Below are 21,628 nucleotides of genomic sequence, written 5' to 3'. Positions count from 1 at the left end.
TGCCTTACATCTTCAATTAAATTGCCCTGTCACCCTGGTCACCCATAAGGGCAGCATTGTTTTCCCTTCATAAGTTAGTTGCTGGGCAGGAGAAGATTTTCGTTTGTAGGGAGGAGAGAGTATGTGGAAAAGGGGAGATTTAACCCTTTCCATCCCAGCTTCTATTTCCCTTAAAAATTGTCCCCTGGAAAGATGTGGATAAACCTTCACTGGCAATGATAAGACAGTCAGGGCTTCTATCTGGGGTTGTGAGAAGAAGATTGAGGCTGGGACTTCAGATGTCCAGGTCTCGCAACACTTGCAAATCTTATGTTTCATCAATAGGACCTATTTGGAACTAGGCATTTTCTGGAGTTATGAAGTTTGTGTAAGGCTAGAATTGATCCATGGGGCTAGTCCAGTTGAGGATGCGAAAAATAAATAATAAAACCTGTAAGCTTTTCTTTGAGACAAATGGATATGCAGCAAGATAATAGTAATAATACTTAGTATTTATATAGTAATTTCTCCCCAACCCAAAGTGCTCAAAGCGCTTGATATACATTCTCTCCATAACACTGACAAAAGAACCCTGTCAAATTATTGTTTTGATCATTTCAAATGAAGAGTCTGGCCTTGCTTCATGGCAGAGAAGGGAGGCTCACAATGCACACTCTGTCCCTGCTGAAGAAGTCATGGATGGATGGGCAGGTCAGGGCATGTGGATGGAGACTGCCTGGGTAGACGGGAAAATGCATAATTAGGTAAACAGAACAGATTTGACTTCTTAGAATATGGAGGAGAGGAGGAAAGAATAATGTTGGTTAGATGGAGCGGACCCAAAAAGAGCAGCACACACTGATGATTGGAATGTATGGATTTCTTCCAAAAGGCCATAAAGAAATTTGTTGCTTTCCTGTTGCATTGAAAGGAATCGATCTATTCCGGTGGCCATTCGCTGCGGTTCATTTTCTACATATTCCAGCACAGGGAGAACTCTCAGTCGGGGCAGGCGAAATGCGGACTGGGTGATTTGCAGTACATCTGCCACTGTTTCAGAAAGCTTGCTCTCAAATTAAAGCAGGGGGAGGTTTGAACCTCTTTCAGCCTAAGGGCTAAATTTCCTTTCAGAAATGCTGGGGTAGAGGCAGGGAGGGGGGGGGGGGGTAGGGTCGCCAAGCTTTAGTGGCCGTTCAACCATTTAGGATGGAGGAAGTATACGAAAACTACCAAACAGGTAGTCAGGGCGGAACTGGCATGACCATCTGGGCAACTCCAGATGTTGCCTGAAGTTCTGCACACCTGGATTAAAAGGACTGGGTGGCAAAGGGTGGGCAAGGCCCTGCCACCCCGGGGAGTCTCTGCCAGGAAAAGCTGACAAGACTGGGCTAGACCAACGAGCGGCTCGACCTGCTATAAGGCCACGTCCTTTGTACTGGGGAAAGTCCCAAGAGCAGAAGAGGCATGTGTAAAGACATGCATGTGCGTGCACACACACACGCACGCGCACACACGAACCCCAGCTCCCCTTCCTTCCTCGAGTGATCTGCATGAAAAAGATTACACGTCTGTACAGAGGCAGCATGTCAGCACAGCTGCCCCAGGATGGAAAGCTGGTGGGTTCGTCCAGGGATGGCTCCCCCAGTGCTGAAGTTGTTTGCCACAGCTGGGTCTGGGTATCACATGGACAGAGGTAATAATCCGATCGTTATTTTGCCCACCCCATGCATGTGTGTCTTTGTGTGTGTGTGTGTGTGTGCGCACGCGCGTGTTGGGAGGTGAGCAGAATGAGGGGGAAAGGGAATCTATTCTGCTGTGTCTTTCTTCTCTTCTCCTTCCTCTTCATCGTCAGCAGGTTCCTCTTCATCCTTCTCACTGTATTGCGATGCTGCATCCATTTTCTCGGGGGGCTGGAAGCAAAAACAGTGTTTGTTATCACTGTCGTCCAGGAGTTTGGATGGGGCTGTGTGCACATGTCTAGACCTCTGGATTTAAAACCTCACTAAATCCTATGATCAGAAAACAAGGCTTTCCAGGACACAGGCTCTTGTGTCTTTAAACATCCTGTGAAAATTTAAAATTCTATTTATTTATTACAACCTTAGTGACTAGGGGGAAAAAACTTCAGCAATGGAATAGTTACCTCTCTTGTTACAGGACACGGGTGCCTCTTTCAAGAAGAAAGCTGTCAGCAAGAACTAATTCTGCCCCGGGATTCCCAATCCAGAAAGTTGGGAATTACCTATTCATTTCAGCTTTGGCTATTTGTATGCACACAAAAAAAAAGGGGCAGGGGGCTTAACCAGTCTAGGAGCACGGAAGAATGGAAATGAGGCAGTGCTCAATTTCTAAAGGGGAGCAATAGCAAAAAGGTACTGCAGCTAAAATCTGTTAGGAAGTAAAATTCTTTGCCCTTAGATAGCTTTAACCTGGAATATAAATGTTTGCTCAGCACTGAAAGCAATTCAGTTTGCACATGCTCAGAGCCTCACTCTGCTTTATTCTCACTTCCCATGCCTATATCCTGGTAATATCCCTGATCCTGAGCCCTTTCCAGCAGGGCCAATTCAGACACAGCATATAAAATCACAGCAGAGTAGAGTTGGAAGCGGTCATGAAGGCCATCCGGTCCAACCCCCTGCTGTTGCAGGACACCAAGTTACACCATCCCACTCAGATGGCTGTCCAGTTTCTTTTTGAATGTCTCTAGTGTGGGAGAGCCCACCACCTCTCCAGGCAGCTGGTTCCACTGTCGCATTGCTCTGACAGTGAGGAAGCTCTTCCTGATGTCCAGCCTGAATCTGGGTTGTTGCAACTTGACTTGATTATTCCGTGTCCTATACTCTGGCATCAGTAAGAAGAGATCTTGACCTTCCTCTTTCTGACAGCCTTTCTACTTATAGTCATTCAATCGTGACAGTTGAAACAATTGTAAAACAGGAACAGCACTGTGCATGTGTGGAGAAGAGATAGGTTGTGTTTTTTTACAGCTGAAGTAATGCATGCAATTATTTGACGGAGAGCCCTTCTAAGTCCCTCACATCCGGAGTCTAAATGATCTAGCTATGCACCACTGCAGGTTCTCCTGTGTGCTCCTTTTGCTATTAAAATCAGGCCCAGCCTCCCTCTTCATTTGATATGTGAACAGGCCAGGGATGCAAATAGAAGCCATGCCCATCACCGTCTTGTAGGCCCAAAGAGGTAATGCCGTATTGAGCAACATGCACTCATCATGACGCCCTCTGTTTGCATCTGTCCTTATGCCACGGGGACTGCGAGTCTCCCCAGGGCCTGCTCTGTTCTCTGCTGCTTCATGGGAAACGCTCTCCGTCTCACCTCCTCCACATCCAGGCTGGGCAGGACAGTGTACCCCGCACCGATGGAGTCCTCCAGGAGGCCCTGGTGGTTGCCCAGAGCCTGCAGCTTAAGGGCAGCGGGGTCGAGTCCGTGCCCCTCGGCCCTGGCATCACTGATTCCCAGCTCTTTCTGTGAGAGGTAGTGGACGATGCCAGCACCGAAGGAATCGCCCACTACGTTGATAGAAGTCCTCATCCGGTCCCTGCCAGAGGGAAGGGGGTAAAAGGGGGAGAGTATTATTAAGAGTGATGTGGTAGAGGCCCCTCCATGCCCTCGCTCTCCAAGTTACTGCCAGTTTCTTGTGAAAGGAGCCCTCTGTGGCCTGCCATTTTGACAGACCTTTCTAGAAAAAGAAAACTGAGGTATTTCACACAGGAAGGCTTGGAACCTGCTTACTGGTCCATGAGGGGTGGCATGGATGTGCCATTAACCATCACTGGAAGAGCCTTCTCCTCATCTTACATCTCCTTTGTTTTCCTAGAATTCCAGGAATTCATGAAATTGCCCTTAAAAACATCCCTTGCCTCATACGGGGTTGATGGTTTACACAGTTGAATAACTGTCTCTGTGGGGATTTTTGCTCTACTTGCTGTTCCAGCTTCGCTTTCCCCAGCCTGTTGCCAATTCCAGTTCTTCGATTTCCACTCTCATTAATCCCAGCCAGAGGATGGCTGGGGGAAGATGGGAGTTGACTGAACACAATTGGCATGAACCAGGTTGGGGAAGGCTGATTAAGCTGATTCTTAATGGTAACAGACTTTGCAGAAGCTTTAAGTGTGGCAGTTTCCATCCTGGTTGACTTGACTAGGCCACAAAAAGGGGGTTGTCGGCCTTGTGCCATGCACCCATCCCTCAGTGTGTTCAGCCCTGTGATGTTCGTGTGGAAGCTGGGTGACCAAAGGTGTAACTACCTCAGACATGAAAAAGACAGGCATGGCACCATTCCGCTTCCTGCACACAACTTCCTGCAGGCATGGAAATGCCCCGGATGCCAGGTTAGCCAGGCCGGTGCATTCAGCCAAGAAGAAGATGCATATGTGCTTTGTGGATCTCTGATTATCTGATTGTGTTGATATTTTTTTCAGTTATAGAGAATTTATAGCTTGCCTTTCAATTTAACAACTTGACATGGTTGTTTCCAAAATGATAAAATGCTACACGATTTTATCATTTTGGAAACAACACGGAGGGTGGTCTGGGGGCCAAAGGAGGGTTCCAGCCTCTAACTGCAAGGGTGGAGGGAGGGATCCTTCTTCAGAAGGGATTCTGGCCTCAGACGTCCTCTCCCAACCCCCTGCAGCTTGCTTTTGGGGTACCAAATAAAACAAACTGGAGAGCCAATGTGGTGTAGTGGTTAAGAGCGTGGGACTGGGACTCAGACAATCTGGGTTTGAGTCCCCGCTCAGCCATGGAGCCAACTGGGTGACTTTGGGCCAGTCACAGACTCTCAGCCCAACCTACCTCACAGGGTTGTTGTTGTGGGCATAAGATGGAGGAGGAGAATGATGTAAGCTGCCTTGAGCCCTTTGTAGGAAAAAGGCAGGCTATAAATCTATCTATCTATCTATCTATCTATCTATCTATATATATAGCATGGGTGGGTATTATTGATTATTAGAAAGAAGATCAGCAAAATTTTGGATCCTCCAGATCAAAAGCCTTCCTATTCTCTAGATACGCTCTCAACTCAGGGGGAAGGTCCCTCATTTCAGTGTGGGACTCTGCAGAACATCATGTTTAGTGAAGAGTACCAAAGGGTTTTGGAAAATCCTAGCAAACAGTTAAGGATAGTATTTATTTTGAAAAACTCATGGAAGTAGGTCTTCAGTGAATTTATTGACAAGGTACATGAAGAGAAGGCAGTTTTATCCTTTTGGCATGTGTATTGTGAATTATTTTTCCAGCTGTTTTGGGGCTATTGATGGCCACTAGTCCTGAGGACTATATGCTACCTTCAGTATCAGAGGCAGTGTGCCCATGGATACCAGGTGCTGGGGAACATGGACAGGAGGGTCCTGTGACAGACAAAATCCTGGCCTAGATAGACCTTGCTCTGATTCTGCAGGGCTCTTTGTATGTTCTTGATCTCACTTAAAAGAACAGTGGTAAAAATGCTGAACCCCAAATTAGTAAGTTATAGTTAAGCATTGATTTCCAGCTTTAGCCACGTTCCCCACACCCCATCTCAGACCAAACCCCTCACTTCCTGCCCCGGCGACACTCACAATAGCCAGTCCACAGCAATAAGGAGGCTGATGTCCTGGGTGGGAAGTCCTACAGCCGTCAGGATTAGAAGCATGGTGACTAACCCCGCACTGGGGATACTGGCTGCCCCTACGCTAGCCAATGTGGCTGTCAGGCTGTGAGAAGCAGAAAGAGAGAGAAATATGGCATTTGTTCATTGCAAACAGGCTGTTTTTCTGTTCCGTAGACTGGGGATACTAAACCTCTTTTGCCCCAAGGGCCAAATTCTGTTTCAAAATTGCTTTCAGGGCTGGTTCCTGAGCAACTGCCCTCCAAGGAGATGCCAGATCTCACCTGACCGTCGCAATCTGTCCCCCGTCCAGATTTATGCTGTTCATCTGTGCGATGAAGATGGCCGCCACGGCCTCATAGAGGGCGGTGCCATCCATGTTGATGGTGGCGCCAATCGGCAGCACGAAGCGCGTCACTCGCTTGTCAATTTTAAGGTTTTCTTCAAGGCAGCGGAAAGTGACTGGCAATGTCCCAGCACTGATGTGAGGAGGCAGCAGAAGAAAGAGTTTAAAAGGATGTGGATATCCATGCATAGTTTCACCCTCTTCCCTCCTGCGCCCGTTCCTGGAGGCCTTGTGGGATTGTACATCTTTGGCCTAAAGTGTGGCCTAAAGACCCGTTTCAAGACATCTTATGTGAGTGACTGGACTGTCTGCCCAGTCTGGTTGCCCCTCGGTTCATGAGTAAGGTCTGCCCTTTCTAACTTTTTCTCCACCCTCCCTCCAGTCAGAGACAGAGCTAGAGGCTGGCCCGCTAGGGTTGGGGCCTTAATCTTGCCTTTTGAGCCCCCCATGGCTGGAGGACTCCTGCCCCACCACCCTGCCATCCTGGGGCACTTCCTGAGACAAAAGTACAGGGACCCTGATCATCTCTGTTGCATCTGATCCCCTCCAATTAGCTGGCTTTTTGCCCACAAGGGCTCCCCCTCTTGCTGCCCTCCCTTGGAATTTTTAGCCTGATATTTTTTTTCCTGAAATCAATGCCCTATACAACCTTGTCCGTACACCACTTTTTATCCTGGAAAGACTCATACCGATTTTTGAGCATGTGCAGAGGTTTTTTTTTGTTTTGTTTTTTTGGCCCTGTGAGCCTGAGCCCTAGCTCTTTTTGGTACCCAGTCCTACTCCATCTCCAGTTACAAAGGGCCCGAGTGACAGTGACGGGTGTGCAACGGCACGGGTGACGGTGCAAGTAAAAGGGCCATTCTTGCCCACACCTGGAGGCAGTCCCGAGGGCAGTAATCCAGGCCTGGAATATGCCAGCATAGAAGACAAAGGGATTTTGGCGGGTGACGATGAAGAAGATGAGAGGCAGCACCATAGCTCCGTGGATGACCAAGCCCACGATAACCGTCACCATGTACATCCCCAGCTGCCGGGCCACCACCTCCAGGTCTTTGATATCTGCAATCTTGCCACAAATGAGCGAAGCGATGCCAAAGGGTGAGTACCTACAGACAGGGAGAGGAAATGAAGGGGTTTATGACAGCCGTTGAGGGAGCTGAGCTTCCTTTCCCTTAGTCTGTTGCACAATTCACAGCTGAAGAAAGCGTTCAGAGGTGCTAAGACGGGCTGGACGAGGCTTGCTCAGGGGTTTCTGATGGCTGGAGCCTCTACGCGCCTGGAAAGAGACCAGCCCTGGAGAGGTGGAGTTCAGAAGCTCACGGATCCACTTTGCTTCAGGCTGAATTGATCATATGAAAGCTGAGCCTTCCATTTGGCCTTTAAATTTTATATTGCAATTTTTATGATTTTTAAATTGTTGCCCTTAAAATTGTTGTAAACCAGCCAGAGATCTTTTTGCCACTCTGGCCAAGCATACAATTGGTACCCGCAATGGAGATAAAAATTGCCTGGCTTCAGACAACACGACAACCCATCACGGCTCCACAAGTCCTACAACAACCCATGGATTGCAGGATCGCTTGTTGCCTTCAGTAAGGCCACCCTGAGGGATTCCTTCCAGGTCCTCATGAAACAAGAACCCACCATGGCTTGTTACCCTATTTTGTTTGTGATGTCGTGAAAACCCGGTCGTTATCTTTAAACATTCTGCACAGAAATTTATTGGTCTATTGGGGAATTTTAAAATTGGATCTCTGGGAAGCATATCTGTGTCTCTCTCACCACATGATCATAGAAACGAGCTTCATGATGATCTCATTGAGGATGTTGAAGAAATCGGCCATGGGCTTCGCCTGGTCCCCCATCTTCCCCATGGCAATGCCAAAGGCGATGAAGAACCCGATCAAACCTATTGGGAATGAGATGGGAAAGGAGAGTCAGAGACAAAAGGGCACCTCCAGCACTACAAAATTCCCTGGACCACGACCCTGATTAGGAGATAGCAAACATGAACATTCCCCCAACGTCTTTTCTTTCCCTGCCTAACAGGGAAGGTAGGAGAAGAGGTGAAATTAAATTCATACAACATGCAGGCTGTGAATGATTTTTTCAGACTTCAAATCTGAAATGTTTGAAGAAAAGAACTTCTTTAGGAAACACATGCACACAAGAATAAATGAGTCTGATTGGTTAATTTTAGGATGACCAGCCTGTTCCCTTTTGTATTATATTTGTAGCTGCATTGAAGGGCTGTACCAAAAGTGTGGTGATGTGGTTATTAAGGTTCATCAATGAATTTTTCTAGTGTCCAAAAGCCAGATAGGTCCATGGAGCCATGGCAAGGCCTTATGGTCTTCAGCTTGTTAGGAAAAGCACCAGAGACAAAGGCCTCAGAGCAGCCTTCCCCAGTTATTCTGTAGATAAGAGGCTGCTTTTGCTGTGAGAAAGAAACTGTCTGCCTTATGGATGCAGATTTGTCTCTATCTCCCAGGAAGATGGCTAGATTCTGGGTATGCAGATGGCCTCTAAAATAGGGGGAAAGAACTGTATAAAACCCACAGCATGTCTTTTGCCCTGAGCATGGGGAGACAAATGGATGAATAATTTACCCAAGCAATTTTGGAGACGCACTGAGCATCCCCCGGCCTATTCAGGGAACCGATTTAGTCATAGAAAAAGGGAGTGCCGGCCTTTTTTGCTTGTTTATTAATGATCTGCATCCATAATTCATCACTGTATTCCATAACTTGTATATCATCTTTAGCATAGGTGGTTTTGTTTCTTCTTAAGTAACCCTGAACCTAGACTGTCCCAAGTTTATGGAAATGGGGCGGCCTATAAAAATCGAAATAAGTAAATAAATGAATAAAATACAGTGAGGAGTCTTGTCTGGACCAGGCCCCTGGGGTTAACACACCAAGAAGCATGGGATGGAATACGCTTGTATGAAACAGAAAACCAAAGCTATGCAGTGGCCAGAGTTGGACATGATGGCCCTGACCCTTCTGGCTGAAGTCACGCCTGCTGGCCCCTGTGATCAGGCACCCCATAGTGCTCTGGGGCAGAGGCCTGTGCACGCCATTCCCCCAAGGGAGGGGCTGCTCCACAGCATGGGAGCAAGGAGCAGGCACAGACCCCAGACCCTTAGCCTACGAAGGGCTGCAGAGCGATGCACTGTTGAGGCCGGTCTGCCCCCTGGTGGCTGAAGATACGGCTTCAGGCTCCAACCACCTGAATACATATAAGCTATTTGCAATTAATTAATGCACTGAAAACACACACCAAACAACCCAAAGTGCAGACCTCTAGAGCCACCTCACAATTCATGCCAAGGTGTCTTATAGGCGTTGCAGTCTTAGTGCTACGATGCAGGCGGACGGACAGACAGACAGACAGACAGACTGATGCACCTCCTCTTTTGTTATTACGGATAAACTGAATGGTGATGGTCTGGAGTTAAGCAATAAAGATTTGATTTGAGATTTGATTTATTTAAAGTTTGTTATTAACTGTTCATATTATTGGATTTTATTTGGCCAGGGTGGCTTATTTTACACTGTATTTTTGTATTTTTAATTTAATGTTTATATTTTTAATTTAAGATTATAATTATTTTAATTTATTGTTGTAAGCCGCCCCGAGGCTTCGGTGAATGGGGCGGCATAAAAATGTTTTAATAAATAGTAAATAAATAAATAAAGTGTTTAACAGCAACATGCCACACTGAATATCTTTCCCCTTCCCTTTTATTTGCGGTTCCTTCCTGTATCTAAGGCTTGGTCTACCCATGCAGCAGCAGGAGGTGCGTAGATGAGGTGACAGACGCGTGAAGCGGTAGACACAGCTGTACTATTCCACACTGCAGTGGGAAGGCCACAGCCGGAATGCTCCCCCCATTATTTAGACAGGCCTTTGAAGTATTTTATGCTGCTCCTCAATAGTTTAGATACAATCAATTGCACACGGCAGTCCCTGCCCTCAGGCTTACAGTCTAAAAAAAGATGCGACACACAAAGAAAACAGCACACAAGGAAAAAGGGATCAGGACAGAAGAGGGGGAAATTTATTTTCTTAAACTGGCAGCTGCTGGAGAGAGTGGAGGGAAGAGAAGCCTTCAGCAGGAGGCCATCAGCTGGGATGGAGGAACAGCCCTGCACTCCATCTCTCATCTGCCTCAGTTCAACCCCTTCGTGAATAAATAACTTGGGAGCAGAAAGCAGGCACTGGGCAAGGCTGTTAAGAACAGGTGTGCGGAAGGCATTCCTTCATAGGGTCATTGCAAGTTGGAGACAAATGGACTGCCTATAACAGCAACAGGGGAAGCGAGCACGGCGAGAGAAAGGTTAAAATAGAAGCCTCGCCGTTCATATGCATTCCTTTCTTGGTCTATTTGCAAGGAGTTCTTACCCCAGGGAACATAATCATCTCATGATTCTGCCAGGATCATTCTGTTGCATGAGCTGACCAAGGCTAATAGCACGAGAATGTGTTAGTGCACACACCCCATGTATACTTCAGAAAGACTCTACTTGTGGTGGTTGTGTCGATGTGGCAGATTGTTCATCTGTGCAAGCCAGAGATTTTCGCATGGTCGGGGCCGAACGCTTGTTTGCTTTCCATCCAGCTCTGTAAGGGGCAAGGAAAAGGCTCACCCAAAACATTCATCCCGGCCTTGAACTCCAGCTGCTTCTGGGTCACAGTGCTGGGGCCCACGTTGACCTCCGTGATGGTTGCATTGAGCACGGACCCATTCGTGTGAACTATCTGACTGATGTTTTCCTTACGAACCACCACTGGGGGTACAGGCACCTTCATGGAGACGGTTTGGATCTGCGTGCAAAAGAAGCGGGCAGGTGGGTCGGAAGGATCGTTTGGAAGAAGGCCCCAGGGCTCTGCCCTCGTTGCCCTTCTCCCCGTGACTTGCGTGGCCATCTGTTCGTTGCGTTACCTGCTGGAAACAGGCCTGCACCAGGTTCTCCGGGAACAGGTTCCTGATCAAGTCCAGAAAAGCATCCAGGCTGGAGACTTCCTCATTTTTGGTGATCACCACAGGGGATTTCTTGAGTTTCGGGTTGCCAGGGTGGATGGACAGGACCAGAATGACGCCCAATATGGCTGCCACCACTGTGGTCGAGATATAGTAGACCATGGCACGAGTGCCCATGCGCCCACTGGATTTGGCATCCAGACCAGCCAGACCTGCCCGGAAAAGATACTGTACATGTTACAGGAGCACAGAGAGTCCATCTTGCCCAAGCCAATGCTTCCTTTTCTCCATAACCAATTGACTCTCCCTCTGCCCGCCATATTCCTGAGGTCCACCAACTGAAGTGGACGAAATAGTGGCTGGGGACAGGAGAAACAGATGCAGAATGGCGACTTTAGTGCAGCAGTGAGCAGCTGTGGGAAGTCTGGGGGCCATTTCCTCAGCACCTAGGGATTTTTGGAATCTCTGCTTTGCTGCCTAGCACCCAGCAGTGCTGAAATAACTCACTTTGGCTCACTATCAAGCTCAATCTGACCCTTTAGCACTCTGCGGTGTCTATGAAGCGCTGAGATGTACAAATTTTGTTTGCTCCCTAGCTAAAGCTAACCCTTTCAATGCTCCGTAATCACTATAAAGAGCTGTTTTGTTCATTTCTCAACTCTAAATCTGAATCCAGCCCTTTGTATAGAAGAAGAACTCCAGATAACCATCCAATCTGTGCTATCTAGACAACATATACCACACAAGCTCTGCTAGTGCAACCTCTAACCGCAAAATGTGAGCAAAAACCCAGGCACTGTGGAGGCCAGGCAGGGCTGCTTGCTATGGCAGCTGAACCCAGCCTTTGTGTCACTGTCTCACTGACAGAATTGTATTTTTTAACCAGAGGTTTGTTCTACCCATGCTAAATTGCAGGAGCACATGAGTTAACACAAAGCAGCACTAATGCAAATTGACTCGTGTATTAGTGCTGCTATGCACTTTCATAAATCCACCCCCATCCTGCCCTGGCAAGTGAAAAACTGATCTGCAAGTCCACAGAAGCAGCATGAGTCGGAAAAAGCTGGTCCACTGTGGAATCCACAGGCTGGATCCAAATAAATGCAAATTTATTTACATCTGCTGCAGACTTTTCCAACATCTTGAGCAGAGGCTACAGCCTAGGATATGGATGCAGCTTCTGTCAGCCATGCAGCCCTCTCACCTGAGATAAGACTGGAGATCACAAGAGGCAGGATCAACATTTTCAACATACGCATCAGGATGTCCCCAGGAAAAGAAATCAGCATGATCAGGTCACTGTCAAGAGGTGGGAGCAACCTCAGCAGGCTCCCGAGCAACGATCCCAGAATCACTCCTGAAAGGAAGAGGAAACACGCAAGATCATAATTTACCCAGATGTTTTCCTCAGCAGGGCTGGCCCAGCTGTTGGGCAGCGTGAGGCAGCTGCCTTAGCCAGCAGATGCCAGGAGATCAAGGAACTGTGGAATTGGAGACGAGAGGTGTGTGTGTGTACCAGATGGCTTGGCCTGCACCCCTAAGCCAGTCTGCGGCCTCCTGGTTTGGCGAAGGAAGCCCAAGGCTGGCTATAACCTTATGCCTATAACACTGGGCTACCATGCAGGTTTGTCCCATCATCATCATCATCATCATCATCATCATCATCATCATCATCATCATCTTCATCATCATGCTATAATATACTGCCTGTTTCCTTTTGTGAGGAACTCAAGGCAGCTTCCATAGCTCCATTTTATCCTCCCAAAAACAACCCTGCTGGCTGAGAGTAGATGACTGGCCCAAAGCCACCCAGTGACTCCATGGTTGAGCGGGGACTAGAACCCACATCTCTTGGGTCCCCAATCCAACAATTTAACCACCACACCACACTGGCTCTTCTGCCCCAAGCCTCTAAGCTAGCCAGGAGGACATGGTCCAGCCCCCACTGAGATTCAGGGGCTCGTCTGATAGGTTTTCATGCATGGAATGGGAAGGTGGACACCGCCGAGTCCAGTTCCTGAGCCTACAAAACGTTTTAGCCTGACCCTGGTAAACACTGGCCTGTCACCGGTTTTGAAGTAAAATCTATTGGCCGGTCTGGGCAGCTTCTGGAATGGGGGAAAGGATCCCATCTTGACTTTCAGCTCAGGCACACACGTGTCTTGGTGTGGGCTTTATGACTGGGGCAAGGCATGGAAACGGCTCTGTTCCTCCTCTCCCGGGCAGCTGGATTTCCATCCTAGCTGCAGTGGAAAGAAAGTTTCTTCCTCCACCTCCGGCATGAAAATAGAGTAGTCTGGTGAAGGGGGGGCTGACTCCTGCCTCCATTTGTCTGGTTTGCAGAAGGCAACCACTCTCACTGAGCAAATAAAAAGCTAGTAGGTTGCATTTTGATGCCATTCACAGAGGAGGGCAGAAAACCCCCCTACAACTTCCAGCATGGCCCAGCCAGTTTGCTGTACTAACAGACATAACACTGTGCCCTTACCGCTGCAACCCGGTACAGACTCACTCAGAATTAAGCCAGAGGTGGCTGGTTCTGAACCCCAAATGTGTACTGTCAAGACGTTCAGCCTTCAGTAGCCAGTTCCCAGTGTCTCAATCCAATTTCCCATATACTTCCTTTTTGTGTACTCAGAAAGGGATTAGTAAAAGCAAAAGACCTAGTGTCAATGAATCCCACCATTCCTAGGAAGGTAACCTCGATGGTGTTGTTTGTCACCTGAGCTGGTACCCAGCACCTGCTTTGGGCACCTGCTGGTGTCATCATCACAGCAGGCCCTGATGCCGACATCCACCTTGCACCTCCCAGGAATTTTGCTCTCCAGGCCAGCAATCCACGCATTTTTCCTCCAGGCCCAGCTGCCACTGAGATGCCTTGGAGCATCATGAGACAGAGGCTGCATCTAAGCCTGCTTAAAGGGTTTCTCCCGTTGGAGCGGACGTTCTGTGTGCAGCAAAGCACGTCACCTGCTCCACACCTTTTCCCCTAAGGGGAAGGTGAAGAATGAGTCGAACTTGTGCGCCCAGTGCTTGCATGGACTCCTGCGAGTGCCACAGAGTTGCCGCTCCTCCAAGGGGGTTGTGCCCCCTCAACTGGAGGGTCGTGGTGCGACCTGACATTGGCAGCACCTGACCACGGGCGTTCCATGTTGATCCTGGGCCCGTCTGAACTGAAGGCCCAGTTTGGACTTTCCTGTGTCTTCCCCGTTCCCCTGCTTTTTGTGCTGTGCAGCCTGAGGAAGAGTTCTGGAGAATCCGCAGTGCACAAAAAGTGTGGCAGGGCAGAGTATTGGTGTTCAGGATTCCAGTCGTTCCATTCCCCCTCCAATTTGGATCTTCCTCGGGAAAAAGCCATTCGTTGTACTTCTGCAAACATCTGGGCTCCTTGCAGTGGTGCCGTTAGGCAATTTTAACCTCCAGACTTAACAGTTGTATGACAGGGTCCTTAACATAGCCACCAGTGTTATGAAATACACAATGAACAATTCAATCACAGCCCCACAACTAGCATTCCATGACTGCAGTGACTTCTACATTCTTTATCTACTAAAACAACAATTTTTTCCCAATCTTGAGTTATTTAAATATGTGAGTGCAAGCTGAGCATCTGCAGTTTTGTATTTTAAGCCCACTTGAGCCATTGCATCATCGGAACCACAGGAATAAGATACACAAAACCTTCACATACATCTGCTGCCCTCGGTATGCACCATCCTTTGGGTGGTCGGCTGTGTTCCCCCAGAGCCTGAGCTGCAGACCGTGGTCGGTGGCCCCAGCAACAGCACTGCCCTTCGCTCTCGGGGCGGCAGTGCCGGGGGAGCAACAGAAGCACAACTGCAGCTACGTGGGCAATAGCATTTGCAACTTGAATTCTGGGAATGATGTGCATCGTCAGCTGCTTTGGCTGCTGTCTGGGAATGCTCCATTCAGTCCCTCAGCCCAGGCTCAAGCCCTTCCCCAGATACTGCTACAAGCAGAGGTGAGATGCCTTACATGAGCAAAGAGGGCTTTTTTAGGAATGGGTTCAGACGACACAATAACCTGCATTCAAGGGTTGAGTCTGACTATTGCAAGTGGACTATTATTGAAATGTGGCTTGTTGCTGAAATGTGCATTATTGCATTGTTCGAACCAGCTGTGCTAATAAGCCATAGTGAACAACCTGCAGTTCACAACCCAACAACAAACTACAGGTTCTCTTCATGTTTGACAAGCCATGGCTTGGTAGCACAGCTGGGTCCAGATCACACAGCACCCCATGTTTGAACAAGTCACAGTTCGGTGGCAACTTACACCAAACTCAGACTCAACCTTTGGGTGAGGGTTACCATGTTTTCTGAGCCCAGTCCTCTCAGCTACAGAATGTCCTTCTCAGGGGATTATGTCTTTTGGGTGGAAGGTTCAATGAGGTGTTCCAAGAAAGCTTTAGTACTTTTGAACCATGAGTATTCATTGCATATTAATCTTCTATGTATTTATGAACCATTTAGGCTACAATCCTAAATCTCCATACCTCAGAATGAGTTTCTACTGAATTCAGTAGATCTTACTTTTGATTGGAGATGTGTAGGATTGTGCCGTAACACAAGGAGGCATGTCCTATTGTTTTCAGTGGGGCTTATTCTTAGTCAAGTGCAGCCTATAGGATTCTTGGTTCAACAGGGTTGCCTCTGAAAATGTGTCTGTGCCACAATGCACCGCATGCAGCTCTGTCTCTGGTATCTTATGAACGGAGTACATAATTCAGGAAGGAGAGGCTTCACCTGCAGTGACGCCTCCCCTTGACCCCATATAAACTCAACTCTTGACCCCATATAAACTCAACTCTTGACCCCATATAAACTCATTCATGCAACTACAACATTTCTAAAAAGGTTCCCAATGGGAAAAAAAATTCCACTAGAGTCTTGGACACCAGAGGCAATCTTGAAGCTGCTTCTTATGAGATCTACGCAAATCAGAATGTCCTTTCCATGCTTTTCTGGGCAGTGTTATATTCCATCGTACATGTTTGCTGGTGCAGGTCTTAAACCGCAGCCTTCGTGAAGCTCGCTCCCTCCAGATGTGCTGGGCAACTCTCAGCCATGTTGCTGAGCATACAGCAGGTTTGGGAAGGCTGAAATAATCGGTGCTTGAGTGCCATGGTGCCTGTTTAACAGGGTTGTGGACTCACGTGTGTGTGTTCTTTAAGAATCCCCCAGGTACCCACTCTGAATGTTCAGCTTTCATTACAAAAAATGCAAGTTTCTAGTTCCTTTGCTTGCCTGCAGCAGGATCAGCCCAGTTGCTGGTTAAGAAGATATCCAATTAAACAATTCTAGACATATAACCTTATCTTTACAGTATTGTATTCTAGATACTCTGTAACTGACTTCCTGCCCCTCAGGCACTCTTACAGCATTTCTGACCTGTACTTTGAACTGAAATTAAAAGAGCTTACTTTATTTTCCAGCATGTTCCTCCACACAAGAGCTTTTCTCCATGAGGCTAGTAATCAGCTGCCTATATTTTCAGTTTTCTCTCAAAACTGAGCACCAAGATTGCTGCATGGTTCCTTTCCTGCTTTTCTCCCAAATATCCTTTAGGTGGCACCATGGTGTAGCCGAGTAGTGCAAAAGCGCAAGAGGAGATTGCGCTTTCTCTCACTTCGTGACTAAATGCAGCATTTTTTCCGCTCTAAAATAACTTGCCAAAAGTCTGAATGGGAAACACAAATGAAACTGGAAGCACTTTTCTGCATGAGGCAATTATCGTGAGCTCGTCATACCCTACTCATGCTTCTTTATGGGCTCATCTGACAATATTGCTTCTGTGTCTAAACAGCACTTTTGGCAAGTTTTACTGGGACAGAGAAAATGTGGCATTTAACTATGAGAGATAAAGAAAGCACAATTTCTGTTGTTTGTTTGTACTGTCCCAATATACCCCAGTGCAGCGGGAAGCCAAGAAAGGAAACACTTCTCATGTAGTACATAAATCCTAATTCTGAGACCAAACCCAAAGTAGATAGAGCTGATTAATAGCTGATTAACATCCTGATGTAGAAAAACTGAGTGTCCCAACTTCTCCAGTTCCGGGTGTGTGGGCACAAACACACACACACACACACACATACACGCTGCAGACTCTGCACCTTCTTCTCACTGGCACAATATTCTCGGCCCTTTTCCATGCATGAGATGCCCTTGTGCTCCAGACCCCTTGGTCTTCTTGTTCAAGCTGATTAGGAGCCGGCAGCGGGTGCAGGGCTATTGGGGGGGGGGGGGCGCTGGGGAAGCTGCGGGGATTAGACCGTGTTTAATTTTCTTTCTCCTGGCCAATGACGTAAGAGGGAACAATGAGACACTAATGAAATCCTGGCCTTTACCCTATCAGCCTGCGCTTCTGCCACTCCCTGTGAGACTGGGTGGTGTGTGTGTGTGTTGTGTAGAAGGGGGCATGTGGAAATCTGCATAGTCCATTCAGAGAACAATAGGGGATGGCAACCAAGATAAACAAATATCCTGCAGGGAGGAAAGGCGAACCAGGAAGGAAGTGAAAGTAATTGCTTTTTTTTTTTTTATGTAACTTCTGTTTCGTGTGTGTTGCTAGATCAAGAGATCTGTGGGTGCTTGCATGCTTTTACCCGCAAATGATGTTGATTCACTGTCATCTTAAAAAGTGAATCACTGGGCTTAAAAAGTAAATGATTGCTAATAGAGGGTGGGGAGTCTCAGGCGATGCATAGCTCAAAAATGCTACCGCCCTGACACCCTGGTCCCTAAATCCCCCTCCATTCCTCTTCCAGATGTAAGAAATTGATATGCCTTCCTAGCTACTCTGCCGTCAGTCTCTTCCCAAAGAGGTCACCCGAGGCTAAGAGCCCAGGGCAGTGAAAGTGTGTGACTCTGTGGGAGATTAGTTTAGGTTGAATTTTTTTTTTTTTTTGGGGGGGGTTGAAATTTTTTATTTAAATAAAAACATACTACAAAGAGATTAGTTTAGGGACTCTGGAATTCTACCATGAGCCTGGCCTCCCCTGCTCCACCCTCCCCCTGCTAATTCTTCTTTTTAGCATTTCATTGATAGAAGATTTATTGATCAATAAATTTATCAGTCTCTTCTGGGACCACAACAGTCACAAAAATAGATGCATGGAGAGACAATCGCTCTCAGTCCTTCATCTTTCATCCAACCAAGAAGCATGGGATCCAGTTTTTAAAAACTACACGCCTCTCTCTGCACTTTCACCTTTCCCACTTACAGGGACAGGAAAAGGGGAATGGAGTGGAGTGGAATCCAAGAAAGCATCACTCCACTCTGCAACATTTTGCTGCAGGTTACTTGTAAATATTTAAACAGGATTACTTTCTCCTCCCCTTATCCTAATTTTTCTTCTTCATTTTTTTCTCTAGGAAATGGTTAGAACCATTAATTTAGGGGTAGGAAATGTTCAGCCCTCCTGATTTGGACTCCCATCTGCCCCGGTCAGTGTGACCAAAGGTGACGGGATTTCTGGTCCATCTAGAGAGCTGCAGGTTCACTACCGCTGCACCAGCTAAAGACAAGAGTGAGGTCTCTTGGATACTACTGTAATCCCAAACCTGACTATTTGAAATAAATTGCAGTGGAATTTATTATGGAAAATGGGGAGGATTCTTGATTTATTTCTGATCAAAATGCATAAACAAAAATTCAAATTTATATTCTTCCAATGTGCAATTTCTTCCAACATTCACAATATCATATATAGTTTTAGCATTCTGTGTGGGTGAGGGAAATAAGACTTCAAAATATTGAATAAGTTTGATGCTCTTTTTTCTTTCCAATATGCTAAAATGTTTTAAGAGTTATTTATTTTGAAAGAATTCCTCATAATCACATTACAAAAGTAATAAGTTTTGAAATTTAAGGTACCAGTCCCTCAAAAGTTTGCCAAATGTTAATTAAGGGATTTTTTTCCACTTCTGTCTACGATTGTCAGACCTTCATCGGATAAACTTGACTCACTGTTTCCTATCGTGCAACCTCAGTTGTACACCAGGAATAATACTGACCAACCTCACTGGGTTGTTGAGAAGGTATAGACAAACAAGTCTATTTATTTAATTTATAACCCACCTTCCCTCAAAGGGCTTTTCTACCCAAGGCTTTTATTGCATGCTTGTAATTCTTTGCTCACACTTGCCTATGGGTGCTTCAGAACTTTTTTATCCAAGGTTGTTAATTGGTTGTTAATCTAATGTATCTATTTAAAAAAAAAATCATTGCAGAACTGAAACCTAAGCACTACATCAGGAGCGTTTCCTTTTCTACTACATAAACTCTAGGTGGCACTGTGGTGTAGCAGAATAGCACATGCACACACGTATAAAAAGATTTTCTTTCACCTTTACAATGAAATGCCATATTTTCTTAGTTTACAAAGCAAAACAAAATTGATTTGCTGAAAGTGATGGATAGACACAGAAGTGAAAGTGGAAGGTCATGTCACTGCCTATATTACCCATAAACAACCAGGAGCAGGGAATGACGAGGGCATGGCGAATGCCTCGTGTAGAAAAACCCATAGACAACACCAAAGTACAGCCGAATATACTGAAGACAGGAAAGGAAACATGTTTTGTGCTGAGTTCCGAACTTAATTCTTTGATGAAATGGAACGAGACACAGCAAGTGAACAGCTTTCTCTAGAAAAGCTCGACGTTTGTTACTATTATTAATTATTAAGCCATTGCATTTCTACCCCACCATCCTTCCTTTTGCAGAACTCACAAGGTTCTCTGCCTCTTCATGTTATCCTCACAACGCCACCCTGGAGGGAGGTTAGGCAGGGAGGCAGCAACTGGCCCACAGCCACCCAGGGGGCTTCGTGCGTGATGGGGACCCACGCCGGGATCGCCCAAGCCCCAGTCCAGCACCCTGAACCTCCACGCCGCACTGGCTCGCCATGGACGGCTCTTTTGTCTCCCCCTCCTCTTTTATCTCACCACAGCTTTGAGGCAAGTTAGGCTAACAAAGAGAGAGGCTTAATCTGATTGGCTTAAGTTTATCCAATGAGCTTTGTGAGTGGGTGGGGATTTGAATCTAACATCTTGCCATGATACTTTAGCCCTCTCTTGGCCTATGACTCTCGGTCCTCAGCACATCTGGAGGCCCTCCGGTTGGGAAAGGCTGCTGTAATGACTACATCACACTTTCCCTCTGCGTTCCATCTAATCAGAAATGGGCTCAATTCATCCCCTGCAGTGCAGGATGGGAGAACGGTGGTATTGGAAGCTCTGAACTAGAGTAGGAAAGGGTGCAGAACCTCGCGCTTGGGAGGTCCGATCCAGACCCTGGGGTTCCCCAGCAGGCCATTGTTTCTCCCTCTGGCCCCACGCTCTTTCCCCTAACCCAATCGCTGGCCATTTCCTGGCTTTTGTGCAGCTTTTTCCTGACATTCTAAAAGGTTCAGAATTTAAGAGCATCAGGGCAAGGGCTCATCCAGTCCACAGTGCCGTTCACACAGTGGCAAATCAGGTGCCCACAGGGTCCTCCAAGCAGCGTTCCCAAGTTCCCCAGCAGTCTGTGTGCATATTCATGCTACCTCTGATACCAGAAGTGGCACACAACCATTTTGCCTGGAAACCATTGAAAGCCTTCTCCTCCATGGCCATTATCTAGTTCTCTTCTGAAGCCCTCTAAATCATTAGCCATCACTACTCTTCCTGGAAGTGAATTCTGTAGCTTAACTGAGCACTGGTGAAGAAGCTTGTCTTAAGATTTAGCTACTGGCTAGAGCTGGAAAGGTGAGTGAGCCAGAAATGATGAGACAATTGACAGACATCCATGGGCTAGATTTGACTCGGGGCTGCTGCTGCTGACCAGGGCTTTATCCACCTGCCTATCTCATGACTTACTACTATCTGTCATTTCTTTTAATTCTAGAAAAGCAGTGTTCGAGAAGCTGTGCAGAGCATGGAAGTGATGCCAACCCGGAGCAGTGGCTTTAAAGAAGGCGGGAAGCTGCTTTCCGATGTAGCAGGGGATGCCAGCACAACGGATGGCACAATGAAGGCCAGGGAGGGGGCACCTTGTTCCTTACCGGTTATGGTGAGCGTAAGCAGCAGGTTTCGCATGAGCCATCCGCAGTGCTTATCCAGGCAAGGTTTCGGCAGCTCTTCCAAGCTGATGTGGGGCCCATCTGCCATGGGCACCTCCACATGGTTAGTCATTTCCAGGGCCACTCCCAAAGGCCCTTGTTTTGTCTCCAGGAGGTGTGCAGGGGAGGGGGAAGAAAAGAAAAGGTGAATTTGGATGGAAACACCAGTCCAGTTTTTCATTCCAGGACAGAATTGCCAGGTTGCTGGCTAATCTGAAGGGCACCCCCCACCCTTCACAACAAGAACACTTTAATAGATTAATCAATTAGATGAACAGATTTACACACTTTTACTTAAGAAGCAGTATTTTTAATGGAAGTGCTTGCATAATTGCAGATTCTCCCTGTTTCTCATGTAAGAGAATGCCTCTTCTATGATGAATCAAAAAAGAAAGCGGAGCTGGTTCTGAGAAAAAACAGAATACTCAGTTGGGCAGTACATTTTTAAGGACCAGCTTCTCCCATCCTCTGCCTCTTCTACCGCCTAGACCAGTGAAGAGCTCTGGAGCACCCAAAAGCTTGCACACTCCCTTGTGGACTTTTGTCGGCTCCATGGGTGCTTCCTCCTCTCGCGATCCC

At 47.1% G+C, this 21,628-nt stretch overlaps 1 protein-coding gene across 1 annotated transcript; it reads right to left on the bottom strand.

Moving 5' to 3' along the window:
• Positions 1–1,784: 1,784 nt before the first annotated feature.
• LOC123032170 (excitatory amino acid transporter 2-like) lies at positions 1,785–21,122 on the bottom strand. Its single transcript, XM_044447876.1, has 11 exons — positions 20,993–21,122; positions 12,128–12,280; positions 10,885–11,135; positions 10,589–10,766; positions 7,719–7,845; positions 6,809–7,042; positions 5,875–6,069; positions 5,562–5,696; positions 3,316–3,538; positions 2,021–2,023; positions 1,785–1,889 (listed from the first exon to the last, which is right to left on the bottom strand). The coding sequence occupies exons 1-11, from the start codon at positions 21,120–21,122 to the stop codon at positions 1,785–1,787; spliced, it is 1,734 nt and encodes a 577-aa protein (XP_044303811.1).
• Between the last annotated feature and the right edge of the window lie 506 nt (positions 21,123–21,628).

The sequence above is a fragment of the Varanus komodoensis genome, unplaced genomic scaffold (assembly GCF_004798865.1).
Source record: "Varanus komodoensis strain SLA01 unplaced genomic scaffold, ASM479886v1 scaffold53, whole genome shotgun sequence".
NCBI classification, from domain to species: Eukaryota; Metazoa; Chordata; class Lepidosauria; order Squamata; family Varanidae; genus Varanus; species Varanus komodoensis.
The sequence above is the reverse complement of the archived record's forward strand: the minus strand, read 5'-3'. Positions and strand labels throughout refer to the sequence as shown.

Bases quoted from the DNA above. Each gene is read 5' to 3' on its own strand.
- LOC123032170 (XM_044447876.1), bottom strand. From the start codon at position 21,122: ATGACTAACCATGTGGAGGTGCCCATGGCAGATGGGCCCCACATCAGC. The intron at 7,846-10,588 runs GTGAGCCTTTTC...CATTCCCAATAG, and splicing joins GGCCGGGATGAATGTTTTGG to GTTTGATCGGGTTCTTCATC. The intron at 3,539-5,561 runs GTGAGTGTCGCC...TCCCTCTGGCAG, and splicing joins ATTGCTGTGGACTGGCTATT to GGACCGGATGAGGACTTCTA.